At 32.1% G+C, this 26,549-nt stretch overlaps 1 protein-coding gene across 2 annotated transcripts in view; it reads left to right on the forward strand.

The window, feature by feature from the left end:
- The window catches only part of LOC117237068, a 292,163-nt gene extending 267,418 nt beyond the window's left edge, over positions 1–24,745 (forward strand). For both annotated transcript variants that reach the window (XM_033500682.1, XM_033500683.1), the window contains exons 3-6: positions 8,538–8,609; positions 12,559–12,698; positions 13,645–13,796; positions 23,965–24,745. In XM_033500682.1, coding sequence (XP_033356573.1) covers positions 8,538–8,609; positions 12,559–12,698; positions 13,645–13,796; positions 23,965–24,036 — 436 coding nt within the window. In that variant the 3' untranslated portion in view covers positions 24,037–24,745. The remainder of the gene's footprint in view (positions 1–8,537; positions 8,610–12,558; positions 12,699–13,644; positions 13,797–23,964) is intronic.
- The last annotated feature ends 1,804 nt before the right edge of the window (positions 24,746–26,549 follow it).

A 26,549-nucleotide genomic window follows, 5' to 3' on the forward strand; every position in this document is an offset into this window, starting at 1 on the left:
TTTTATAGTCAATATATATGTCGGGTTAACATTAGAATTTAAGATGCGTAACGATTCTTCGTTTGAATTAGCCATCGTTTTACGAAACAGACATTATATTTACACGAATATACAAGATTTTATAAAATATTATGAATATTGAGTTTAATGAACGATAAGATTAACAAACGATAAGTTTAACTAATGATTAGATTAAAGAATAATAAGTTTAACGAATAATAAGAGTAACGAATAATATGCTTTACGAATAATAAAATTAACGAATAATGAATTTAATTAACGCTATTAACAATGATCCTGGGTTCAAAGGAATCCACGGTCAACGGGATAACTCTTTTCTATGCGTAGAATAACTTTAAACACAAAAATACGATTGCTGAGACACTCGGTAAATTGCTCGATGTATCACTTTCCAAGGCGATCACACGAATGAATATCTGATGAAAATCTTTTTCGCTATACGACTGCATTTGTTTGTTATATGCTCGCTGGAGGCATCGAGAAGGTTCCAATCGTCGTTGCTAGGCAGTTTCTGTCAAAAGTTTGTTGTATACTCTTTGGAAGCATCGAGAAAGATAAAAAACGCCGTTGCTAGGCAGTTTCTGTCTGGAGTTTGATTCCTAATACAACGTGTCCCATTATATCGACATCTCCAAAGTACAATTCTATGTGATTTCTAGGGAGAAAAATACAACCGATCCACACCTTCGTCAGGCAAAACGTTTATCCCGTGACCGTGGCTACGTTCGGCGACTAGTTGTCACCTCGAAGCTACTTTCGCTTCACAAATATCAAACAATTACAAATGACAATTGCTTAATTACAGTTATGATAAAATCTAGGCTAAAGCATTAGAAGGCTTTCCCAAAATAGCAAAGGGAAGGCTCCGGTTTTTCTTTCATCTCCGATATATATTTTCGATACTTCAGATACTATTTTGTACATACAGCACGTGTTACAGCATTGACACGAAGAAAAGTTGCTTCAAACTTTTATTGAAAATCGAAGCTTTGTAAGTACTAAAAAAACATACCAGCGAAAAAGATATTCAATTTCTGGAAATTGTCCAAAGTTCTCAATTTTATTGGAAATCCCAAGTTTATATTAGAAAAGTAAATTTCAGGTTTTGAAATTCTGTTCAATGATTTGGATGAAAATCGCGACTTTATACAAGGGCAATAGAATAGTAGAAGAAATAATCGATTTTAAATTGGAATATGATTGCAACAAAATAAATTCCAGGAATTGATGAAAGCTTTGAATTTGTAATTTTGATCGAAATCGTGATTTTGTATCAAGAAAATAAAATAGCAGAAGAAATATTTGATTTCAAGGTATTCCAAGAATTTTTTTTTTTATTATTTAATTTGTACTTTACAATTTGTCCAGCTGGACATTTGGTAAATTACAAAAATTTAAAGCAACTTCCCTACGCACATTTATTTAATTTATATAACGTACATTTCCTTGCCACTGTTCATATTAATTCTGTTTCATTTATTAAATGTGCTTTATTACTATTTCCTATTAAATCACTTAAAATAATTAAAAATTAGCAAAAGAAAGAAAAACAGATGAAAGAAAGTAATTTAGGAAACTGTATTGCATATTTTTAGACTAAATTCAGAATCATATAAATAACATTTACGTCACCTAATTTACATTGCAATATCGAATAATGAAAACATTGTACAAGAAAAGTAAAAAAAGTTATAAAGTAAGTTGCATTAGCAATTTTAATGCAGAAACTCTGTAAACAAGAAAGATAACAAATACAGGGTGGATAACAAATACTGGTGATACAAGCGGAAATGGGTGATTCTACGCGAAAAAAGAAGTCGAAAATATAGAATAAAAATTTTTCTTTTGAGGCTTCGTTTTCGATAAAATCGACTTTGAATTTTCACTCGGTACGTGTACACTTTATTACCGTCTCGTTATAACGTAGATCGTTGTCTCGATGGAAAAATTAAAAAAAAAAATTAAAAAAAATTTTTATTGTATATTTTCGATTTCTTTTTTCGCGTAGAAGCACCTCCTTTCCGCTTGTACCACCACCCTGTATATTAATAAACATTCCCATTATAGGTATAAGAAGAGAAATCTTCTTAATCCCTTAACCTACAATTACGGGCATAGCCCGTAGTACGATGATCGGGCCAAACGTAAATATTACGGCCATTCTCGAACGTAAATCGTAGCTTAAGGGGTTAAGCCACAATAATAACAGAATAAGTAATGTGAACTGTCCTGCACAATTAAATTAATATTATCAGTGAAATTTTACAAATTGCAAATTATTTGCCACTTATTGATATTAATACATCATCTTGTATAGTAACTTTTTAAACAGATCACACGGTTTCAAAAATGATAATGTTGATCTAGTAATGTGTAGTAATGTTTATGCATTTATAGAAAATTTAAAGATACAAAACCACGCAGAACGTATCAAATATACAAAAGTATATGAAATGTCCAAAGTATAATATAAGTATACTTTATAATATATGGTGAACGAAACAAATTTCTATTTAGATTCTATTTCTTTATTTATATTTATAGAGATATGAATTTGCAAAAACATTCACCGTCCACTGATAACCTGTTATAATGATTAATGCGAGTATAAATAACCAACTAAAAAAAAGAAAGAAAATAATCTGTCATATGTTTATTAAAACATGTAAATAAGAATACACATAAAGTAAAAATAATAATAAAACGCGTTAAGTTGAACATTAACGTGGAAAGTTACTGTGCACACTATGACAGGAAGCAAATATTCCAATATAAGGCAGGCATGAAACCCAATAGTACAAGTAATGAATGGACATATTGATTCATTTGTTGGTGGGTTCTCATTTGGATAGCAATAATACGTTACACGATACAACTGGTGGACAGCACTTGCAGTGCATTCGGTTGCGGTATGATCAGCCACTTGGTAGTACGAAATATGCATGTATATTATTGTACATGTGTATTCGACGCAACGGTCCAGTGCATATTTCTCGTATTAGCTTTATCCACGCATGGCCATGCACTACAAGTAACATTAGTGCATCTTGTCTTCCGCAAAATTACTATAATACGCGCGAAATGTCTGAGTTTCACTGCGAATTTCTACCATGTAGTGTAAATTAAGCATGTACCGTGTGAAATCGTGGAAAATGCATGAAATCGAGACAAAAAGATGAATAAATTAATGTCAGATTTTATCTCGATTAAATTGTTAAAGCGATTATTAGAACTCGTTTTTTTATTCCTATTCGAGCATATTGTTTATTGTTTATCATTTAATTACTTATAAATTTTGCATTTAATATTTATATTGTAAAATATTTTATTGACCGTTTAGCATTCATCATTTATAAATTTTATATTATAAAATGATATTATAAAATATTTTCTTACCGTTTATAAAGTTATTACATTTTTAAAGGGCGATTAAAAAATTGTATATTTATAATTGTATAAAAATAATTGATACAAAGTAGCAATAATGAATTGTTTTATTACTTACATTTACATAATAATATAGTTTCATATAAATTCCAGTTATGTATAAATCCCAATATGTTATTGTTATCAAAAGTTACTGTAGAATTCCATAAACCGAAATACTATCTATTCGAGTATATTATTTTAAAACTTACATTCAGAGTTTTATTTTATTACTTTCCTAGTCACAATATGTACTTTGAATAAAGATAAGTAATTTCTATAATATATTCAAGAAAACGTTTAAGTATCTGATAATAAAAAGAAATTCAGTTATAACAAAGGTATTACGTACAGATATTAATGCATCCCCGCAAACTAGTGTTTAAGATGATATTAATCTGAAGAATACATTTCATACACGGTACTTTATATGCGGCAAATTCTTAAAATAAAGATATAGTATGATAGATATAAAAATACAATAACAACAATATGAATTCCTAATTTTCTAAATTTCTCAGATTTATATTTCGACATTTACAAATTTTTAATTCTATCATTTCTTTCAATTTGAGACTACCTCAAAGTACAACTTAATGAAATCGATTCTCTTTGAAGCGTAAGGATGATTTGGAAAAAAAGACAGGATAAGCGTACAGCTTGTGGAAGAATTGCGTATTTGTTTGTTGAAATTCCATTACAGATTGATGGTAGAACTAATGGTTGAAGTTAGGCAAATTGCTGAGGGTGGACACTCGAATTTCTTGATTTAGTATTTGAGAGAGGGAGAGAGAGAGAGAGGGAGAGAGAGAGGGAAAGAGAGAGGGAAAGAGAGAGGGAAAGAGAGAGGGGGAGAGGGAGAGGGAGAGAGAAAGAGAGAGGGAGAGAGAAAGAGAGAGGGAGAGAGAGGGAGAGAGAGAGGCGGAGAGAGAGGCGGAGAGACAGAGAGAGAGAGAGACGGAGTGACAGAGAGAGAGAGACGGAGAGAGAGGACGAGGAGAGAGAGACGGAGAGACGGAGAGAGAGAGAGTGAGAAGGTGAGAGGGAGGGAGGGAGGGAGGGAGGGCGGGAGGGCGGGAGGGAGGGAGAGAGAGAGAGAGAGAGAGAGACTGGTCACATATCAGGCAGCGATAAGCCTTGAGGTGACTGGGCGCAACATCAGCGTATTCGACTAACAGTTTGCAGGCGATAAGATAATAAAGCGCGCCGAGTTTAAAGAAATGAAATAGTATGCTATATTTACAAAAATTCCGCGTCGTTGAGTTTTCCTTAGTTAGAAACGATCATCGATTATTTAAACTATCACTAAAGATTCGATGGCTTTATAGTTGTGTTGTTGCGCTGCAACATAATTCTTCGATCTTAATAGATTTCTTTATAGATAGAACAGAACAGAAATCCTTGAATATCGAATCATAGATTTTCCAAAGCGTGAGTTGCGAGCTAATTTTAGGTAGAATTAAATATTAAAATATAGGATTAGTTTATATGTCCATTAGATGAGTTTTTCCGGTCGGAAACCGTCGGATAAATAACTGAAAGTCGAGTTAGAAATCACATGAAAATTACTATTTCTCTATATTTTCTCCTAGCTCACATATCTATATCAAATCAATTCTCGACGACAATCACGCTTCGCGTAATTTTCGAGCGAGTTGTTAAAAATCACGACTTTCGAAAGTGGTCTCGGTCTATAAAAATTTGAAAAGATTTATATAACACTTTTCAAAATCATGTCCAAATATTTACGAATCTTGACCTGAAAATTTTCCGCTCTTCAAAAATTTATAATCAATTTTCTCACATCGAAATTCATTAACATTTATAACATCCCTGTAACATCTAGTTGGGAAACAGAATTTTTAACGTTCCAATATCTCGCAGTATGGTTTATCCCTTTCACAGCGAAATTTTCCATCAATCAACAGAATTTCACTCGGCTTCACTCCCAAAGGTGTGAATAGAGAAATCGCGTGATACAACACGATGCTCTTTTTTGCAAAATTCCTGGTGCAGAACTTGTACGGGCATCTGTTGTGTATCTGTTTGAAAATGAACAACAATGAAAGACGTAAAACATCGCGACGTAGTTTTATGTTCGCGAGTATGGTCGTACAACGACGACAAAGAGTCACGAGACTGCGAATAATTCGTGGACTAGACTTATTTGCGGTATAAAATAAGCGCCGTTCCGCGAAGAGGGATACAAACGACGATAAAGCAGAATTTACAGGGAAATAGCTGTCGAACAGCGGTTTTTCACGCTAGAGAAGATTTAAACGATCTTGTTGTAACGTTCTTCGGCGGTCACGTCCTGACAGGCGTATTTCTATCAGTCATTGTGAAAGAAGAATAGCAAATTGATTCCGGATCGTTTCAGCTTCGAATTATAGGCTTGGATTATTGGAAGTTTGCTTTGCTTCGAATTATTTTGTACTTCTTGCGATCAAACGTGCTGTTTATGTTCGAGAATTTTGGGCCGAAAATGTAAACAAACTATTATACAGGGTGGTTGGTTACTGGTGGTACAAGCGGAAAGGGGGTGATTCTATGCGAAAAAAGAAGTCGAAAATATAGAATAAAATTTTTTTTTAATTTTTTTCTTTAAATTTTTCCATCGAGACAACGATGTATAGTGAGATCCGTTATAACGAGACGTGATAAAGTGCACGCGTGCCGAGCGAAAGTTCAAAGTCGATTTTCTCGAAAATAAAGCCTCAAACGAAAATATTACAAACTATGCTGTTGTATGAAACTTGTATTGTTCTGAGTCGAAAATGTTTGTGAAATGTCAACAAAGACTTTTGGCATCGATGACGCAGTTTAGTGATAACTATCAGCTCGGGCCATCTATAGGCAAATTCCAGTCCCATACTTACAGACATGATATATTATATGTTGGGTTTGTCGGGTTGGCGTTAGTCTTTGGGGCGCGTTGCGTATCTTCATTAGGACAAGCCATCGTAGTTGTTCAATGGAGATTATATTTACAATTGTATGTACAAGTGTTGATTTAACAGGGTTTAACAATTAGTCATGGTAATTAGACATTCTCAATGTAAATACAATGTACTTAGATTCAACAACGAATCCACGGTCAACGGGAAAAACTCTTTGTTCAATAGAATATATTTTGAAACACAAAGTGACGTTAACTGTGACGCTCGGTATCTTTCTGACTGACTGATAAAACGATGTGTGTAAACTCTCCAAGGTGATCACAAGAATAAAAGACTGATGTAATCACATTTGTCAATTACATATTGACCAGGGATATCAACAAAATTCCAGGCGTCGTTACTAGGCAAACCCGCGTAGAGTCGACATTGCCCCTGCCCGGGGCTTGTTTGTTAATACAGCGCATGTCCCTTAATATTGGTACTTTTACTGTTAAGTAAAAACGTTCATCCCGTGACCGTGGCTACGTTCGGCGATTAGTTGTGTCACCTCGACCCCAAGCCCACTGTCGCAAATCTCGGGCAAACATAATCAGATCGTATCGCAACAACTACTTCGAAGTTCTATTATTTAAATACAGCTATAATAAATAGTTTAGACCAAAGTATCGGGGATCTTTCCAAAATTCCAAAAGAAAGGCCTGATGTCCCTATATCTCCGACATATATATTATATTTGGTCCGATCATGTACTACGGACTATGCCCGTACTATTTACGTTCCGGTCGACCATCTACTACGGGCTATGCCCGTAATATTTACGTTTGGTCCGATAATTAAGGGGTTAATCACGTTGAAGATAAATTTGTATGTATCGTGTTAATTAGAAAGGCTAGATGGTTGGGCAAAGTTTGGACAAGTATGTACAATAGTTCACGAAAGTACTGAACACTTGTATTTGGTATGAATGTTATAAATACTATACGTGTATTCTACAAAACATTTTAAACGAATGCATGTGGACGTTACAAATTATTTATTGCAAGCATACATTTTGCTGATTATCAAAAAATTTGAATTGTATGTAATTCTTTGTATTAGTAAGCCTCAATAATTTTACTAAGAACATCTTTAACACTAATTGAATATTTAAGGTCATGTAGGTTAATATTCCAACGTTGTTATATTAACTTTCTATCAAGTTTACATTTACAATATGTATCTTGTAACTTTTATACATACCTCCGAATTAATTTTAAATTTTATCAACATAATCACGATAATCCTACCTTGTCGCGGTGCTAATGAAATTTCAAAATGTTTCGTATAATATAGATACTATATACATGCATAAAACTTGTTTATATATTCGAATACTTTCGTGCTGGGTATAGCTCGTTGGAAAAATGTAGAAGATCAACGATTTGCAAACTAAATAACACAAATGTAGCATAAAACGTTTGTATCCAATTTCGATTAGAAACTTAAAAAAACGTAGGGACATTTGTAGAAAAAGGAAAATGTTTCATTTCAATGAAATTAAAATATTATAAATTAACACAAGCGATATACAAAATAGTCACGTATAGTACAAAAAATACATGCAAATTTTTCTTTTCGCATTTTTGCAATCACATCAACACGTTCTCTTCAATTTACTTGATTATTATTTCCATACAAATGGAATTAAATTAGTAAATAAATATACAAATATTTATTAAAAAATTATAACCAGTGACGATTTTGAGCAACTAAAGGGCCAGTCTTGTGAATTAGCATATTATTTGTATGACACAATAATAAAGATTGACTTTAAGACGATTTTTCGAACGAACTTTGCAATGTACAATTTATTATTAATATTTATTAATTTATTATTAATTTATTATTAATATATCACAAATATTGTTGAAACGCCAAAAATCTACGATTAAAAGCATACGTACCTTAGGATTAATTTTTAAGAAACCAAGGTTAAATAATTATGAGGATGAAATAGGGTATTTTTCAAAATTAGGAGTCAAATCCGGTAATTTTTCCATATTAAAGTAGTAGTTACTTTAAAGATTACAGTTTTCTACAAAGAATAAAATTATATTCACAATGAAAAATGAATTTAAAATTAAAACTGAAACTCGCAAAAATATTTTTCCTTCTGCTCGTTAAATGGAAATTTTTGTGGTTCTATTTCAGAGTAGCATCTGGTTTGATATTCTTCCTGGAAATTACCTGGGCCATCACGCTCTTCGTACAGATCTGCGTCAGGTATACATATTTAACTTTATAAAGCATGCCTCTATATTCTATTACCATTAAAATAAAAAATAATATATAATGATTAATATATTGGATAATATTATACTTATATTTGGGTATATTTAAAAATACATATATATGAAAAATGTACTGTTGTATAGGGCATGTATTTTAAAATACATTGAAAAATTTCAACTTTCAAATTTCAAATAGAAATTAATATTATTTAATTATGTGTGCGTGAAAAATGGGATTTAAAAAATTTTAAACTCCTCACATACCTAATTACATATTTTTATCAAATTTTTGTCATATTATTTCTATTTTATAATGTTAATGTTATTGTTGACTGCGGATATTTATGCAAATTTATATTCATTTGAATTCGATAAAATAAATGAAATCTAAGCAGAGGTTTGTTTCATACACTAAATATTATAACGTGTACTATGCTTTGCATATTTTATATATTTTTGCATATATTCGCAGCTTTAAATTCCTTAAAATAAAATTAAATGAATATCCGCAATTTATTCATTATATTTTATTTTATTTTATCCAATTTTTTCAATTTCAAATATTTTCCAATTTCCAACATACCTACAACAATTCGAACATGACCAATTTTTTCACACTTCTTTATGAGAATTCTATAGTTTCTTTCAAATGAATCACGTGTTATCCCGACCCACCTATTTCTTTTCACTCTTGTGTTCTCTCATTGTCTATTGAGAATACTTCAGTCGAATCTCATTGATTTTCTAATACCATTCGAGATATTCCAATAAACGCAAAAACATCGACGAAATCGAGCAACTATCTGCAAACGAGAATACGAAGATACGAAGAAAAAGTACTTTCTACTAGGCAGAGAGCAAGAGAGAGAGACGAGAAGCAGACTGTTAATTACCAGGTCGGAACTTTGTCCCAATTTTCTCGACGTTCGATCGCGAATTCGCTTGATGTGTAAAGACTGGCCGAAGAATTCGAAGGGCGAACGAGGAAGATATGCAAGAACGCGTTAGAGTGGTTGAGGATTGTGAAGTCACTAGAAGTCTAGTCTCATCAAAGCCGAGGGACTACAGCGAAAAAGCAGTTTCTAAAGGAAGAAGTGATTTTATTGGCGAACCAACTTCCGGCAATCTATCTCGTCTCGACACTACTCCTTTCGGGAGTTTATATCTTTGTCGATTAAAAGGGAACGGTGGTTCGAATGTCGGTCTTCAAGGTCTTCTTACTACGACCAATGGAAATGAGATGCTTTATGCCGCGTACGCGGACAATTTTTCTTTCTCTTCTTTATTTGTCCGCCGATGGCATCCCTTGAATGACGATTCAAAGGGTGGTTCGTTTCTCCCGGGTTGAATAATTGTGTGTAATTATTCTGAGATATTATTTTATTATGAGTGTCGATTCTTATGTATTCATAGGAAATTTAAAGGTGCAAGAAGTCACACAAAATCCATATAGTACGTAAAAATATATAAGTTATTCAAAGCAGAGTATCCCTTAGAATATTTAATGGACGAAAGAATGTTTTCACTAGTTTGTTCTGAATTACATACATAAAACTGTAAATTCGCAGTTTTGTTAATTATATTTGTAAAAATATGGAATTACATAATACTACGAGATTCGCATTTTGGAGAAATACCTAAACTTATTTGTAGGATGGAATTCTACACGGCTTTGCATAATAATTTGTCAAGTTTTAATAAAATAAATTAGAGAAACTTATAGAGAATTTGTTATCTAGAAAGTAGAAAATTTTGAAAAGATTTCGGATTTTAAACGTAATATCGTGTTGTAAATATATTGCGATAAAAATACCATACGTTTCTTTATCATTTAAAATTAATATGTACTTTAAACAAAGTTGAAAAAAGCTGTAAATACAGTGAATAGTAAGATTAATAAAATAATATCAAGTTTTTCGTAATACAAAAGGTAAAAAACTATTGCTGTTTAATTATGGTTATTGTATATTGGGATCAAAAATGATTTATACATATACTTCTTTATCAATTAGAATTAACATTTAAAATGGAGTTAAAAACAGTTGCCCAATATATAGGTAATAGCATAAACATAACAGGACCGTGATAACGATTAACAATTAATTGTATAAATATTTTTACATGATATTGTAATTAAATAATTCGAATTATATTATTTAATATAGACCATTTAAAATGATTTTAAATAATAACAATTATATTAAAATTACATTTGTATATCTTCCTAAGAAAAAATCAGTCTAAAATAAAAACTGAATAGGGTGTACATATTGTATAGATACATATCTTTGAAACATATATACGGGGTGGTTGGTAACTGGTGGTACAAGCGGAAACGGGTTGATTCTACGCGAAAAAAGAAGTCGAAAATATAAAATAAAAATTTTTCGTTTGAGGCTTTGTTTTCGAGAAAATCGACTTTGAATTTTCGCTCGGTACGCGTGCACTTTATCACGTCTCGTTATAACGGATCTCACTGTAGATCGTTGTCTCGATGGAAAAATGAAAAAAGAAATTAAAGAAGAATTTTTATTCTATATTTTCGACTTCTTTTTTCGCGTAGAATCACCCCCTTTCCGTTTGTACCACCAGTTACCAATCACCCTGTATAGTAAGATTAAACAATAAATATGTTAGTACATATATTTAGTTTAGCATACAAAAAATTTTAACGTTCTATTATTATCATTTTTTAGGATTTCCTTTTAATTTACGAGGGACGTTTCAATTAACACATTCAATGCGGCACATAAAATAGGAAAGAGCCCCTAGTGGCGGAAGTCCATTTTTCTTCTATCCATTTATCCAGACGTCATCTGCAAGAAAATAAGGAATCGCGATAACGCGTATTTACGTCTTCGGTTTCGATTTCCAGTACTTTCATTACTTGTTACATACAATAATGTATCTAAATTCAAGTTTTTGTGATGTATACTGAATATGTATATTGAAATATATTTAAATACGATATGAACTATTTTAAATTTTTAAGTATGGCAATTAGAACTTTGTACTTTATCAAATATACGAAGTTTTTACTATTTCTACTGCTATTTAACTCATCCTTATGTTAGATTATTTAGTAATTATTTATTAATTAGATCTAATTCTTAATTTTTATTTTTAAAAATATGTTGGTAGCATACTAAAAGAAAATATAAAGGAGGAAATTTGTGTTTTCAAAAAGTATATACGACAGGAATCTTTAAATGAATTAATATTTGTTAATTAAGCATAATTAAAATTCGAGTTCAATAAATCTATACGTTTCATGTATACAACTTTTTAAAAAATCCACATGTACAATATTTTTTACAATATTTTAAATATATACTTATAGATAAAGAATTATAGTGCAAATATTTACTTGAAACATTGTCAATATAGAAAAAGACCGTCCGAGTTAGAGCAAATTAACAATCGAAAAGCGGTTATCTTGCATATTATTAATACAAAATTATGTAATTTTTCATTACCTACATTAAATATTAGAATTTAACTTTGCATCATATCCGAACAGCAATGTGTTAATATCACAAAGGAAAATATCATTTTCAATTGCACCATAAATTAGAATCTATAAAACAATACCCAAACGAAACTTATAAAATGATACTGGAAGAACTTTCTCAAGAATTTCATATAAACCATATATTACATGAAAGCTTATATTCCTCTAAAACAGTACAACTAAAAAATAAATTTAAATTTCCATATGATATACATCATATAAATTTTCATATAAATTAATTTATTCCCTATAATATTTTTATATTTAACATTTTTACTCAAATAAATACACTTATTCTATATTAAATTTAATCGCAAACAACATTTATATCAGCACAGTTTATTGCTTCCATAAATCTAATTTGCAAAGACATAATTCTTGTCAAAAATGACACGTAGCTCTATAACGCCGTCTACATATTTTGTTTCAGAAATGACGAGTCTCTTTGCTCGTGCTACTGGTCGGCAGTGGTGGCGATAACGAGGGGTTGGCGAAGAGCATTGTTTTACCTACCACTATCCTGTATTTTGGCATGGAAACCGCACAGTCTTCGGTTGTCCTATGTCGCGGGTAACTGGACAAACTAAATGTTTAAATATTTTCCGTATACATTTCGTTGCAGTTGAAATCTTTGAATTGTCTAAAACGATTCACATTATTGTAATGATTGATATTTCGCTCGTTTCCCTGTTATGTTTTCCACTTTCTGGTCATTAATGTCATGGGTCATATTAATTTTTAATCAGTTTCGGGTAACATATTAATGAGATTTGAACATTGCTTTATTAAAGGAAATTAGATTACCCGGAAATCATACTGTGTTGTCGAAATGTTTGTTTTTTTGTTTTCTACAAGAACAGTTAACTATAATTAAAATGAAGTTTGAGCTATTGGCAAATAATTTTCAATTTTTGTATTTTATTCTACAGGGTGGTTGATAACTAGTGGTACAAGCGGAAAGGGGGTGATTCTACGCGAAAAAAGAAGTCGAAAATATAAAATAAAAATTTTTCGTTTGAGGCTTTGTTTTCGAGAAAATCGACTTTGAATTTTCGCTCGGTACGCGTGCACTTTATCACGTCTCGTTCTAACGGATCTCACTGTAGATCGTTGTCTCGATGGCAAATTTAAAAAAAAAGAAAAAAAAATTTTTATTCTATATTTTCGTCTTCTTTTTTCGCGTAGAATCACCCCCTTTCTGCTTGTACCACCAGTTACCAACCACCCCGTAGAATAAAACACACAGAAATTGAAAATTGCGAGTGATTTTGTAATTATGAAACACAGTGTATCATAGTGGTTAATGAGACTGTAAACAATCGATTAAAAAATAAGAAAAAATAACTTTTAAATTACTCTTATCAGCAACATAGCAACGTTCTGTGTCCTGGTAAGAGTAAAGGTATTCAACGAGATGTTGAAAAGAACCTGGCAAGAATTTAATGCAAAGTAACAACGTCGAAAGCAGATGAAAAAAATATTTCTCGTTATTTTCCTTTTGTTGTTATATCCGCAGCCGGACTTTTGGCAGTGCTATCCTTGCTGCATATTGCGTCCAGTGCTTTGGTGGGCCGTGGTTCCTGTCAGATGAGTAATGCCATGGATTCGGTTGGCGAAAGTCTTCTAAGTACTAGGCCCGAAAATTATGATCGCTTCGAAGAAGTTCTGGTAAGTGAATGAGGTAAACACGTAAGTTCCTGCCCTTTGCATTAGGAGATTGAAATTGAAAATCCTGGTGTCACTATCGTGGAAATGTAATTTAATATCATTACAAATATTACTACAAACGTGGCTAATTCTTTCATTGTTCTAGTAATGCCATCCTACACATCATTTGAATCAAACATTTATTCTAAACTGAAGACACGAAGTATTCAAAAATACGAAATTCTTAAGTAATATCAATGAAAATAACAATATACTAAACCATGGTAAAGACTGTATAAAAATAAAAAGTTAAGAAAAATTAAGAAATTATAAGTATATTAACTATATTATAAATATATTATTTCAAAAATGGAACAGATTTTTGAAACTTCTTAGCATTCAACGCGAAGAAAATGTAATGTAATGTTACTTTAATGTGGAATTTAATGTGATTGATCTTTTGTTGTTATTTACTGTTAAGGTGTTTACTTCTGTTTTTACTATTAGAAAACAATTTCAATATCGCTGTTACTACACAGATATTTCATTAGATACAAAGTTTTATACACCATTCCTATTCTGTTGATAAAATTTTAATAACATGAAGATAGGAAAAGAGAAAACAAATGGCCACATTCCAAGAGATTAGAAAAAGACATAAAAGGACTTTAACTTAACTTTAACTTAAATGTATCATTGTCTCGTTCGAATAACCAATTCAATGAGCCTTCATTCAGGCATTGTTTAGGTTAACAAGATGGCGTTTCAGATAGATATCTTTTAATTTTTTAATATTTACAATATATCGTGGCTTATATTAAAGGTGTATTCTTTAGCAATAATGGTCGGATTTTCTGCACCGAACGTGTTTTCTAAGAAACTTTGAAATTGGTCGTAATTTAATATGAAACCGTTATCAATTTTATTACTCAATTTTATCTGTTAGGCTTAAACATATCATCCATTTTTTCTAAAACTATTTAATAATTGATTACGTTTGGGTTTCTTGTTACTTTTAACATAATAATGTTCTCTGCTTTTTATAATAGTATTATTCTTAATCAGAGGATACCGATTTTCCATTATTGGAATTGTCAACAGAGATTTTAGAAGATATGAATAAAATTCTTTTGTCCCAAGATGCTCCGATTTTCCACTCGTAGATTCTAAAAACTTACTGCCATGGTAGATCTGACGCTCCTATTATCGATAATATCATTATTGCTGTTATTGTTAATGACAGAGTTGAAAGCTGTGACATTGCCGCTTGAAGCAGTAAGATTATCGCTAGCTGATTAATTTTGAGATCTTTTTTTCATTCTTAGACTGTAAACATTTTTACATATTCTGAAACTGTAAACGTAGATTTTCTCGTGTTCGACGCATTTTTCAGTAAGTAATTCTTGTTAAAAAATCCCCCAAAATTTATACAACATCTTCAGATATCCTAAATTAAGGTTATCCTAAAACTTTTGCAAAATACTTTATTCAAATACATCTTATTGTAAAGGATACAAAGTAAAACATGTGAAGTGCATTGGTATGGATAAAAAATTATAATTTTTAAATGAATTATTATAAACTAAAAATCTACCGGTAAATTAATATGTTTAAGGATCATGCTTTCATAAGAAAGAAGTATGTCGCATTTATTCATTCAAATTAAATGCTTGGATTTGCGGCTTACAGAACCGTAAATTTTAAAGGTACCCTAAATAAAAAATGTTTAATGTTCAAATAGAAATGTTTGATTATAATCTGTTGTTATTTCTATACTCAAAGGTAGGATCACAATAGTTATTATTTTATTGAATGGATAAATCCATCACACCGTTGTGAGCCAGAGAAACCTTTATTGCACGCGCTTACAAATACTAGGGATAAAAACAAAAAAGCATCTTAAGCCTATCGATTAAATCTATCGATTGTAACTAGGATTATCTACTACTATTTCTTACGCGTTGTCATTTTCAACATAAACGTTGATGCAAAAAATATAAATAATAATTGTAATAATCTATAGATAAATTTAATCACAACATAAATTTGTCAACGAAACTATTTACCTACATGAAATGTATAGGTAAAGTGTAAACGTTGGTATTCTGCGTCTTCTGCAGGTTTCACTTCACATGTTTGACGATAAACTGATGCATATATCTATTCTTGTAAACATAGGTTTTCATACCTAATAACCTTTTTAGGCAAAAAAAGATGGAAAGACGTTTTCTACCTGCTATCTTGTGAGAAACTTAGCGATGAAATACCTATCTTTACAGTTTAAGGATTAATAATACATTGTTTTACTACATCGTCTTCTTCTTGCATAGAAAATGGCCAACTTTTTCCGTAGATATAAATATACGGTGCTGTGTATTATCGTACTTAATTAAAAAAAATTCTAGGATTTTTTATATTTCTTGGATATATAATTTGGAATTAGATATGTAATTGTCTCCTAAAATTTAAGATGTGATTGATGCTGAGTTCTTGGATAGTTGCTCTTAGAAAGGTAAGCTTAGAGGTAATTTTGATATTCCTTTTCGCGAAAAATTTTGGATTTTGATGGCCATATGTACATTCGATGCTTTAGGTTAATAGTGAAAAATTTATGAATCTGAATCAAATTGATCAAATAGTGCGATAAAACGTATCAAATATTTAGAAATTGCAAGTCACTTTTCGCAATATGCCACTAATATAAATACGTAGAGACGCACAGAGATGTTAAACGAAAATATGTCCAGATTGTCATTATTTTGTTAATCAATTTATTGAGAAAAGAATAATGGTTAGAAAACAGCATGAATTGATCTTTTTCATTATCAGTTTATTAAACAATTTATTCACTGAAGAATGCTAGAGAAACTTAAATTTTAAATAAACTTAATTTTCTAGTCACTATATTAGCATTAATTTCCTTACTATAATTTTAGTAGCTTTACGTAATAATATCTATTTTTTATTTTACATTTTTACAAAAATTTGTTATTACTTTTATTTTATTCTACTTTACTTCATTTTATCTTTATTCTCATAGACTGCGCAATGAATTCCATATAGAATATAAAAAAAGGAAGTTACAAACAAGTGTTTAATATGTATACGTTTTACTAATGAGTTGTCTCTAATATAATTAACTCTTGAAGGTTATAATATAAAATTCAACAGTTGTTCTTCCAATTGTACGTTAGTAATATTAAAATTGCAATCCAAGTATCACTTAAATTCGTAAATTGTATTTCTTGCATATGTTAAAATTTAATATAAATTACATAAATAGGATTTTTTACTATTATCATAAAACACTAGTTACTGACACTAATCTAAACATTAATTAGGTATAGGTAAATCTGAAAGTGTTGGATTAATTTATATATCTAGTAAAAGATGTTAGAAGTACAACACTAAATATCAAAAATGGAAGTTTATATTTGTAGTTTGGTGCAAGAAGTACCAATTTATAAAGTTGAGATTAGCACTTAAATATGTTAAAAAATTAATGTACGGATAATCACTGTTATTTCACTTTTTTTTCTAATACAACAGAAGAGAATTAAGACTTCTGCTATTTATGTTTTTATGTTCATTTTGGCATTTTTTGTGGAAGATTTATTTTATGAAAGATTTTGACATTAGCGTATACAAATGCTATTACAGTCATTTCTAGATAAGATTTGAAATTGTCGTTTTTTATATATAATATACAATTGTTTATAAACTCAATACCGCAATTAGCTCATTTCTGCAAAAATATGACATAGACGCTCCTTGCATCAAGCCACAGGTATAAAAAATATTTATAAATAAATTCGATAGAAATTTCTCTAACTGAATCTTATTTTGAAGATATTTTATTACATTTTAATAATTGTATCATTTCTCTCGAATGTCATTGCGTAGTGAGACACTTCTAATAATTATTATTTTAAAAAATCAAGCACTTTCAGTAACAGAATAAAGAAAAAAAGTAAAAATTAAATTACTAACAAATTTTTATAACAATTTAAATAATTGTAATATTAGAACAAAATCTAGAGGTACAGTACTGGACAAAATTATGACACTTTACATAAATATTTGTATACTGGACCTATTTACACATAAGACAAACAAAGCAATAACGTTACTAGCCTTAAGTATAACTCACAGATTATCTAGCACGTTTGTTGTCCATATAATGACTGTTCGGAATCTCACTCAATAAGGCTCAATAAGGGTGTTTTTATGTTACGTATTATCTGCACAATGGACATACAAAATTTCCTCATATGATATACAAAAGTTAGGGAAAGAGATGTATGCAAATTGGAACTGACTTTGGTTGGACAAAATTATAAGGTACTTGACTAATTTTCCATCCTTATTTCTGTAACGGCACTCGACACCAAGTAGTGTCGGACGACGACAGCGCAGTGATTAGCGCCTTAGGTTACGAACGTTCGGGACTCGGGTTCAAAAATCCCGGCAAAAATGAGAAGAAAAACAGCACAGTACCCTCAGCAGCGACGACATCTTCTACACTCGCCGCAGAACCTATCCCTGCTACTACTCCAGCAGTGGCGCACTATCATCACAACTAACCACTACAAACATGTACCCCTCATTTCTATCAGTAATTATTCGATTGCGAGTAGATACAGAAACGGAAATCTATAATTTATTCATGATATTTAATGCAATTATTTAAAAGAAAAAAATTTAATGGGTCGAAGAAAATTTTCTAAAAAGTGAAGTTAACTAAATCGTTTTGTTACAGACAGAAAAGTATAGCAGAGTTTCGAAATTGTTAAATATGTGTGGTGTGCAGTATATGTACATAGTATTAAAAACTTGAGAAAATTAGATTACGAGAGAGAAAAGGGTATAATAAAATTGTGAAATTATTAAATATATTGTGCCCGGATTAAGGTTGGTATTTTGGGCGTTCGATGAACCTTTACTCAAATTTACCATCGCGGATATAGAGGCTACAAGTAATAGCGGCGATAGGATGGTCGAGATGCCGATGACAACGAATTCAGGTTCGACAACGAATCCACGGACCACGGGATTAAGTTAGAAAAATTACCAAATGTCCAGCTGGACAAATTGTAAAGTACAAATTAAATAATAAAAAAAAAAAAATTCTAAAGAAAGGTCCCGATGTCCTTTCATCTGCGACATGTATATTGTATTAAAAACGCCAGGAGCTTATAGGAAAACTAAAAGGAATGAGAGACCTCCTGTTACACCCGAACGCTATAAACGAGCAGTTCTGCGTGTTACTTCGAATTTTAAAAGGAATGCGAAATAAATCGTCGTATTCTATAAGAAAGCGAATATATTAAACGCAAAAATTTGAATATTCCACTGGATGAAAAAATGGAAAAGTGCCATTTTTTACGATGAAAAAATATTCAAGTTGGACGGCCTTGTTGGATGGAGTTTACTATTTCCATGATCTCAACACGTTGAATACGGATAACTCCACGGTGGTGTGATTGCTTTTAGAGGCAAATAATGCTACGTTTGCATTATCAACGTTCAGCGTGTTGAGAGAAAAAGAAACGTAGACTCTGAACGTATAGAAAGCGATAAGCGATAGGCGGTAAGCGATAAAATTGAAATTTGGAGCATTTGACATTAGTGGCTGTGTCATTATTTGTTTTCTGCTTATGGCTTATCATTTACCGCTCTCTATGTTCAAGGCTGAAGTTTCCATAAAATTTTTTTTTCATTTATTTATTAAAATTACAATCAATTCTCGAGTTGAGAATTTTCAGTAATTTTTCTGGCGTGACGCAGTGACATGGCTGATTATTTATAATAAGTTAATACTTATTATAGATAAGTATAATTTATAAGTAAGTATTATAAATAAGTGAATATTACTTAATTTCCATCAAATAGGCGACGGCAATTTTGAAGAAACAGAAATAAATTTCTTACAATGTCACATGAAAAGCGACAAACAAAAAAGCGCTGAGTGACTTGTAATTTTATTCAGCAAACGTCAGTTCAGATTTACAATATTTCTTTCGCTAACTTTTTTGTTGCATACAAGCATAATAAATAATATTCAATATATGTATAAAATGTACATTTTCCTCCTTTAAATATAAGATATCTTGTAATTTTGTTCAGTGCTGTGTATGATGAATAAAGACGATACTGTTAATTATAATTTCAAGTATGGTTTCAAATGAAATAAAATTAATATTTATATTAATGAGGTACAAAAGTGTTGTCCGTGATAATTGTAGCTGCTGGCTGCAGATGTCGCTGCTAGGGTACTGCTGATTTTCTTCCGTTTTTGATGCATAGAAGAAAAAAAAAACCCGGTCGCCGAGATTTAAACCCGGGTTCCGGATGTTCGTAACCTAAGGCGCTAACCACTGCGCTGCCGTCGTCCAATTTAGTGGTGGTATTTGCTGTTGAGTGCCGCCACATTAACATTCTCTATTTCTTTTAGTCTTCTCATTTGCCTAAATTATACAAGCATGTTGACGTCAGTATATTTGTGCATATTCAATAAATCCTTTTCATTATTCCAATTGATATAAAATTCTAACATAGTCTAACAAAAAGTCTCTCAACATTTTACTTTGCTATGCAATTAATTATCATTTTGCAACATAAAGTATATGTAAAATAACGCAAGTTTTTACGTACTTAAAACATCTTACGAATATAGACAATTTTTTTTAACTTCAGTTCTTCATACGTAAACATATTTTGTAAAGGTAATGTTTGCTCGTGTACACCATATTTTACCGAGGCACCTATTGACTCTGTAACGTGTAACTACACAAGTTGCTCTATTGCTATATACTATACCACTAAGTTACTATTTCATTTAGTTATTTGCGTTACATGAAGTAAAATATTTTTACTTTTCTAAAAAAAAGATATTTAAATATCTGAACTTGAAGAATAGAACAAAAGATGGAGTAGTTTAAGTAACAAAATGTTCAGTCTTTTTCAATCAATAAATATATATCTCTGAATACAAATTAACGATGAATTTAATAGTTTCAGCGATTTTATTATAACGATTATGCTTTTAACTTTGGAGTCACAACGACGTACAACGGTTACGCTGGTATCCCTTCGCATCCCGGCTTTCTGCAGCTTCCCCTCTTATCTGAAAAGATTGGCCAATGCGCTATATCATCCATTCGCACGTTTTTCGATGGAATTGTTGCACTTAGTCCTCTTTATTTTTTTTGTTCTATTTGTTTATCTATCAAAGTTGAACTAGGACGCCCTCTTTTCCTACTGATTCCTTTTTCGTTCTTGATATAAATCGAAGTCGAAATCGAGTCGAATCGCACAATAAAAATGCCTTATAGCCCCATTTCTTTGGTCCTCTGGGCACGCATTGTTTTAAGCAGCATTTTCCTTTAAATGGTATTATTTCTTTATCTACGTAAGGATGTTCACCGATCGGGATGCGATTAAAATTTTTAACTAAATTGTTGACAATAGCTTTTATTTTTTGTAATTCGTCTATGTTCTCTGAATCGTTTCTGTTAGCCTCGAAATTGCTACTAAGATTTATTCTAGAGTTGTTTTCGACTTCCAAAATCATATAGCATCTTGGTCAATTATTTTATCTAAGATACAAGCGTAATTTTTTATTGACGTCTTCAACAGAATCGATTATAATAGTTTGTTTTTTGCTAGGAAATATAACATTTCTGGTAGTGGATGCATGTAATTGAATCGGTTTCTGTCCTAAGAAGCTTAATCTGTCTGCGAGTACTTGATTATTTTCAGCAGTATCGTGGACCCTATATTCAAGAGTTTCACGATGGTAGTTTTCTAAATTGTTCATTGCCAGCAGATTAACAGGGACGTTAAATTCACATTCTGAACGTATGCACTTGGTATAACTACTTAGAACTAGAAAAAAAAACGTAAATACATATCATACAAGAAAAGAACGACAACACATCCAAACCAGCTGGCTGCTGAAGCGAGCAAAACTCTCATAGAAAGAAAACTAAAAAGAAAACACCCCACTGACCTCACTAAAGAAATAGTCAAACTCGAAGATGGTATCCCGCTGGGGGTAGCCATCCACATGTTATTTTTTTTTTATTTATTTGTTGAAATTACAATCAATTCTCGAGTTGAGAATTTTCAGTAATTTTACTGGCGTGGCGCAGTGACATGGCTGTCTATTTATAATAAGTTAATGCTTATTATAGATAAGTATAATTTATAAGTATTATAAGTAAGTGCATATGCTTAATTTGGATAACTAAATGAATCTAGCGTTTAGGTCTAGCGGGTAGTGCCTCTTCAGCCTGCGAATCTGGTTCGTCGTGTCGAGTAGTCCAGTGATTAGGGGGTTTCGGTGTTTGTTGACTCTTTTGCTATATCTGTCGCTATATTTTGCTATTTCCTCTTTGACTGTGGGTATCTTGAGTTCGCGATGGATGGTTTCGTTGGTAACATACCAAGGTGCGTCTATTAAGGATCTTAGCGTTTTCGATTGGAAGCGTTGGAGTATTTCAATGTTGGAGTTACTTGCTGTTCCCCATAGTTGGATTCCGTAGGTCCAGACAGGTTTTATTACGGTCTTGTAGAGGGTAATTTTATTCTGTATGTTTAGTTTGGAGCGTCGGCCCGTGAGCCAATAGAGATTTTTTAGTTTGTCCTTTAGTTGCTTCGTTTTATCTGAGATGTGTTTCTTCCACGTTAGTCTCCTGTCCAGGGTCATGCCCAGGTATCGGACTGAGTCCCTGCTAGGAACTGTTGCATTGTTGATGGTGACCTGGGGGCAGGTTTGTTTTCGGAGCGTGAAGGTTACATGTGAGGATTTCTTTTCGTTGATTTTGAAGTCCCATTTATGAAACCACTTTTCCATGAAGTCGAGACTTCGCTGGAGAGTGGATGAGGCTATTACCGGGTCTGCGTGGGTAGCTAATAGCGCTGTGTCGTCTGCAAATGTCGCTATTGTTATATCGTTTGGTATAGGTAAGTCGGCAGTGTAGATGGAGTACAGTAGGGGTCCGAGGACACTACCTTGGGGTATGCCGGATTCTATTGGGAATGTTGCGGAAGTGGCGTCTAGGCATTTAACCATGAATTGTCTATTGGTTAGGTAGGATTTTAGGATGGAGTAGTAGGGGTAAGGTAGGATCTTTTTAAGCTTGTATAGTAGCCCTTCATGCCATACTTTGTCGAATGCCTGTTGGATGTCTAGGAAAACCGCTGAGCAATATTTTTTCTTTTCGAGTGTTTGGCTGATCGTATGAGTTATGCGGTGGATTTGCTCTACTGTTGAATGTTGTTTTCGGAAGCCGAATTGGTGATCTGGGAGTGTTTTCAAGTTCTCTAGGAATGGAAGGAGTCGATTCGTAAGCATCTTCTCGAATAGTTTAGACAGGGTAGGTAAAAGACTGATTGGGCGATAGGAGCTAGTTTTATATATCGGTTTATCGGGTTTAGGGATGAGGGTAGTCAGTGAGATTTTCAGGCCTTAGGATAGTGTTCAAGGCGAAGGACAGCATTAAAAATCGATGTGATGAGTGCAATCCCTTTTAAGTTCCTTGATTGTTTTATTGCCTATTAGGTCGTGCCCTGCTGCTTTCTTGGGATTTAGGCGACTGATTGATTCTATAGTCTCTGCAGAAGTGAAGGGTACAATAGGGGGGGGGGGACATTTGGAAGGGGGTGTGCAGGTATTCAGTAACGTCCGCGGCAGCTTTGAATACTTTAGACAAGTATTTAGCAAACAGGTCGGCTTTTTCTATAGGGCTACGCGCCCATCCACCTTGCGGACGGCATTTCAGTTGCTTGAACGCGATTCCAGCCCAAGTTTGTGAAACTGAAAGTGACAAACACTTATGTAACATGGTTTTTCATACATAACTCAACAGAGTCTTCATAGATTATGCTTTATTATTTTGGAAAAAAATGAATTTCAAAACAAATATTTTTGTAAATGATTACTATTGTAAATCCTTTCACGATTATTGTAGCTGTACAAATAAGATCATACAGCAATGCGTAACGGTGAGTGAAAAAGAGTATTCCTCTAGTCCTCACTTGCCGTCTCGCTCACTGTCTTTTCGTAAATGTAAGGTATTTATCATTCAGTTCATCTCCTAATGCTTTATTTATCCTACATAATATCAATTCGTTTCCCCAACTACAAAGAAAAGATCGTTTTCTAAAAGCAAGTGTATGGTGCAAGGTGACGGAAGTGTTGGACGACGGCTTGTCGGGACCAACTGGCCGAGTGGGAGATAGCGACGGGGAAATATGACACGAACGTCAACCCTCGTGGGCGAGCGAATCGGACGAGAACAGTGAACCGGAACAAAGGACATGTCAGATTGCAACGGTATCTTAGTCGTTGATGGCGAACAGAGGGAATGCTGCTGATTTTGGCGTTTCGCAAGCAACACCAAAATTTTGGCTTTTTCCGCGTCGTACAAAGGCTGCTGGTGTTTTTACGAAAACACAATATACAGGAAGAAAAGCGAGAGGTCTGCGTGTTTGGAAAGTTTGTAAAAATAGGAAGAGTGGAACTTTTTGAACGAAGTTTACGGGCGAAAAGTGATGTTCGAGGGCGGATAAACAAGTTACAAGTAACGTTGAAAAATTCGACCAAAGATCCACGCAGTAAAACAGAAATACGTGAAATTGAAGGTTGCTCGAAGTTTATTGTTTTCTTTTTGCGTAGCTCTGACTTCCTACGAGTCGATATATACTGTTGAAGTAGAATAGAGAAAAGGAACATTCCTGCAAAATCGGCCTTTAATCGATCAGAGTTCCTTTCGATAAGTGTGAGCACTGCGTTAAGCGTTCGTTCGGATGTTAATTAAAAGAAAACTGTTAACAGTCTGTCGTACTCTGAGGTATAATATGACATTTTTGTTTATATGTCACTAATAGATGTTTTTAAATGATTAATTGTAATCGGTTGTAGTTTGTGTGAAAAGCGATGTAAAAAGAGGTTCGGTGTATGTAGATGCGCTCTAAAAAAAAAAGTTATGGATAAGAAATACAATCATAAATTTGAGAGCTTTTACTTAATAAAATAAATATATATGGTTTTATAAAGATTAAAAGAACTTATATATGATAGAGAAGATTATAGAATTAAAACATTTCTTTAACAAAACTATACATCTTTCACTTACATATGAATGTAATTAAATTTTGTTAAAATAATTTTTATTCGTGAAATTTTATATTTCAAATTTCATTAAATGTTGGTACTTTATTATGCGAAAATTTTTAATTTATTACCGTTTAAAATATAGTAACGAAAAATGCAATCTCAAATTCATGATGAATAATAATATAAGTGATTAATAGAGTATGTGATACATTTCGTTAGTAAACGGCACATTTAGTTTTATGCGTGTCATACTAATTTATAAACATGTAATTGTAGAAATAATAATAGCTTATAGAGCCTAAAGTAGACGTTTGTATTTAAATAGCTTCGAAAAAACACTGTAATTGTTTGTTACAACTTACTATTTATGCAACACGTTGTTACATTTGTTAACAATTGTATGAGTGAGTGTTCATTTATATTTTTACTTGCTCGAATGGAGACAGAAATAAACCCACCTATATCATCATACTTAGTACAACATACGATTATTCAAATGACTATTACGTAAAAATAAAAATTTCTAATACTCAGTATTATATAACATTTATACCACGTATTTATTGATACCACAATTAGGGATGTGCGAGTACCCAAAATTACAAGGTCGGGTCGAATCGTGTCGAAAATTTCTTTCGGCTGCCGGTCAGAATTCCGAAAGTTTGTCAACGCATAAACATATTTGGGTACTATTATTTCAGAACCCGATTTTCGATTCAAAACATAATCTTTTTGTAAGGGTGTGCAAGATACCGAAAATGTTGGGAATCCAATGTTCGGGACAGATCGGAAAAAGATCGGGTCGGATAGAACAGATCCCGAAAATACTTTAGAATCGGAAATCTCAAACAAGATTTCGAGATTGATTTTGTTTCATACGGCTATAGTTTCGACTACAAATAATTCTTATGTGTCATTTTATACCTTAAAAAGAAGATTAAAAAGGAAACACCCAACAAATCTCACAAAGGACATAACCTAACAAACACGATGATGGTACCCCGCTGGGGGTAGCCACCCACATGTTATATTAGTATACCGCTATAATATTTTACCAAATGTCCTACTGGACAAATTGTGAAATGTAAATAAATAAATAAAAAAAAAATTTTATGCCTTAAAGTCGAAAGGAAGGAAAGTTATTTAGTGAAAGAAGTTTGAAAAATATAGGTTCTAATTAAAAAATTCGAAGTTAACCTCAAGAAGATTTTTCAGTATCATTGCCAGGTTAATTACAATGACAACGGAATCTGTCCTCCTCAATATGCTATAACTTTCGGTTGAAACATTCTTTTTACATTTCTCATATCTCCCGATATATTTTCTTGGAGAGATTAAAATAGGACACCCCGTATATGTGTTGCTTGAATTTAATGAAGATATATGTATTTATTCATTACAAATGGTTTTGTATGCAATAATACATGTTGAGTATATCACATTACTAATTCGTACAATGTATGATTCCATAAGATACAAATCAATGATAAAATTTCCATACAAGCAGTTGATACTAATTATAAATTCAATATTATTTAATGCACTTACTAAATTATTGTACATGATGATAAAAAGTCGCGAAAACGTAATTGCTAAAATCATTTCACACTACTTCTCTATTATAATAACTTTCATTTCATTCATAACAAGAA

The sequence above is a fragment of the Bombus vosnesenskii genome, unplaced genomic scaffold, assembly GCF_011952255.1.
Source record: "Bombus vosnesenskii isolate JDL3184/JDL3185 unplaced genomic scaffold, Bvos_JDL3184-5_v1.1 scf7180000013355, whole genome shotgun sequence".
NCBI lineage: Eukaryota > Metazoa > Arthropoda > Insecta > Hymenoptera > Apidae > Bombus > Bombus vosnesenskii.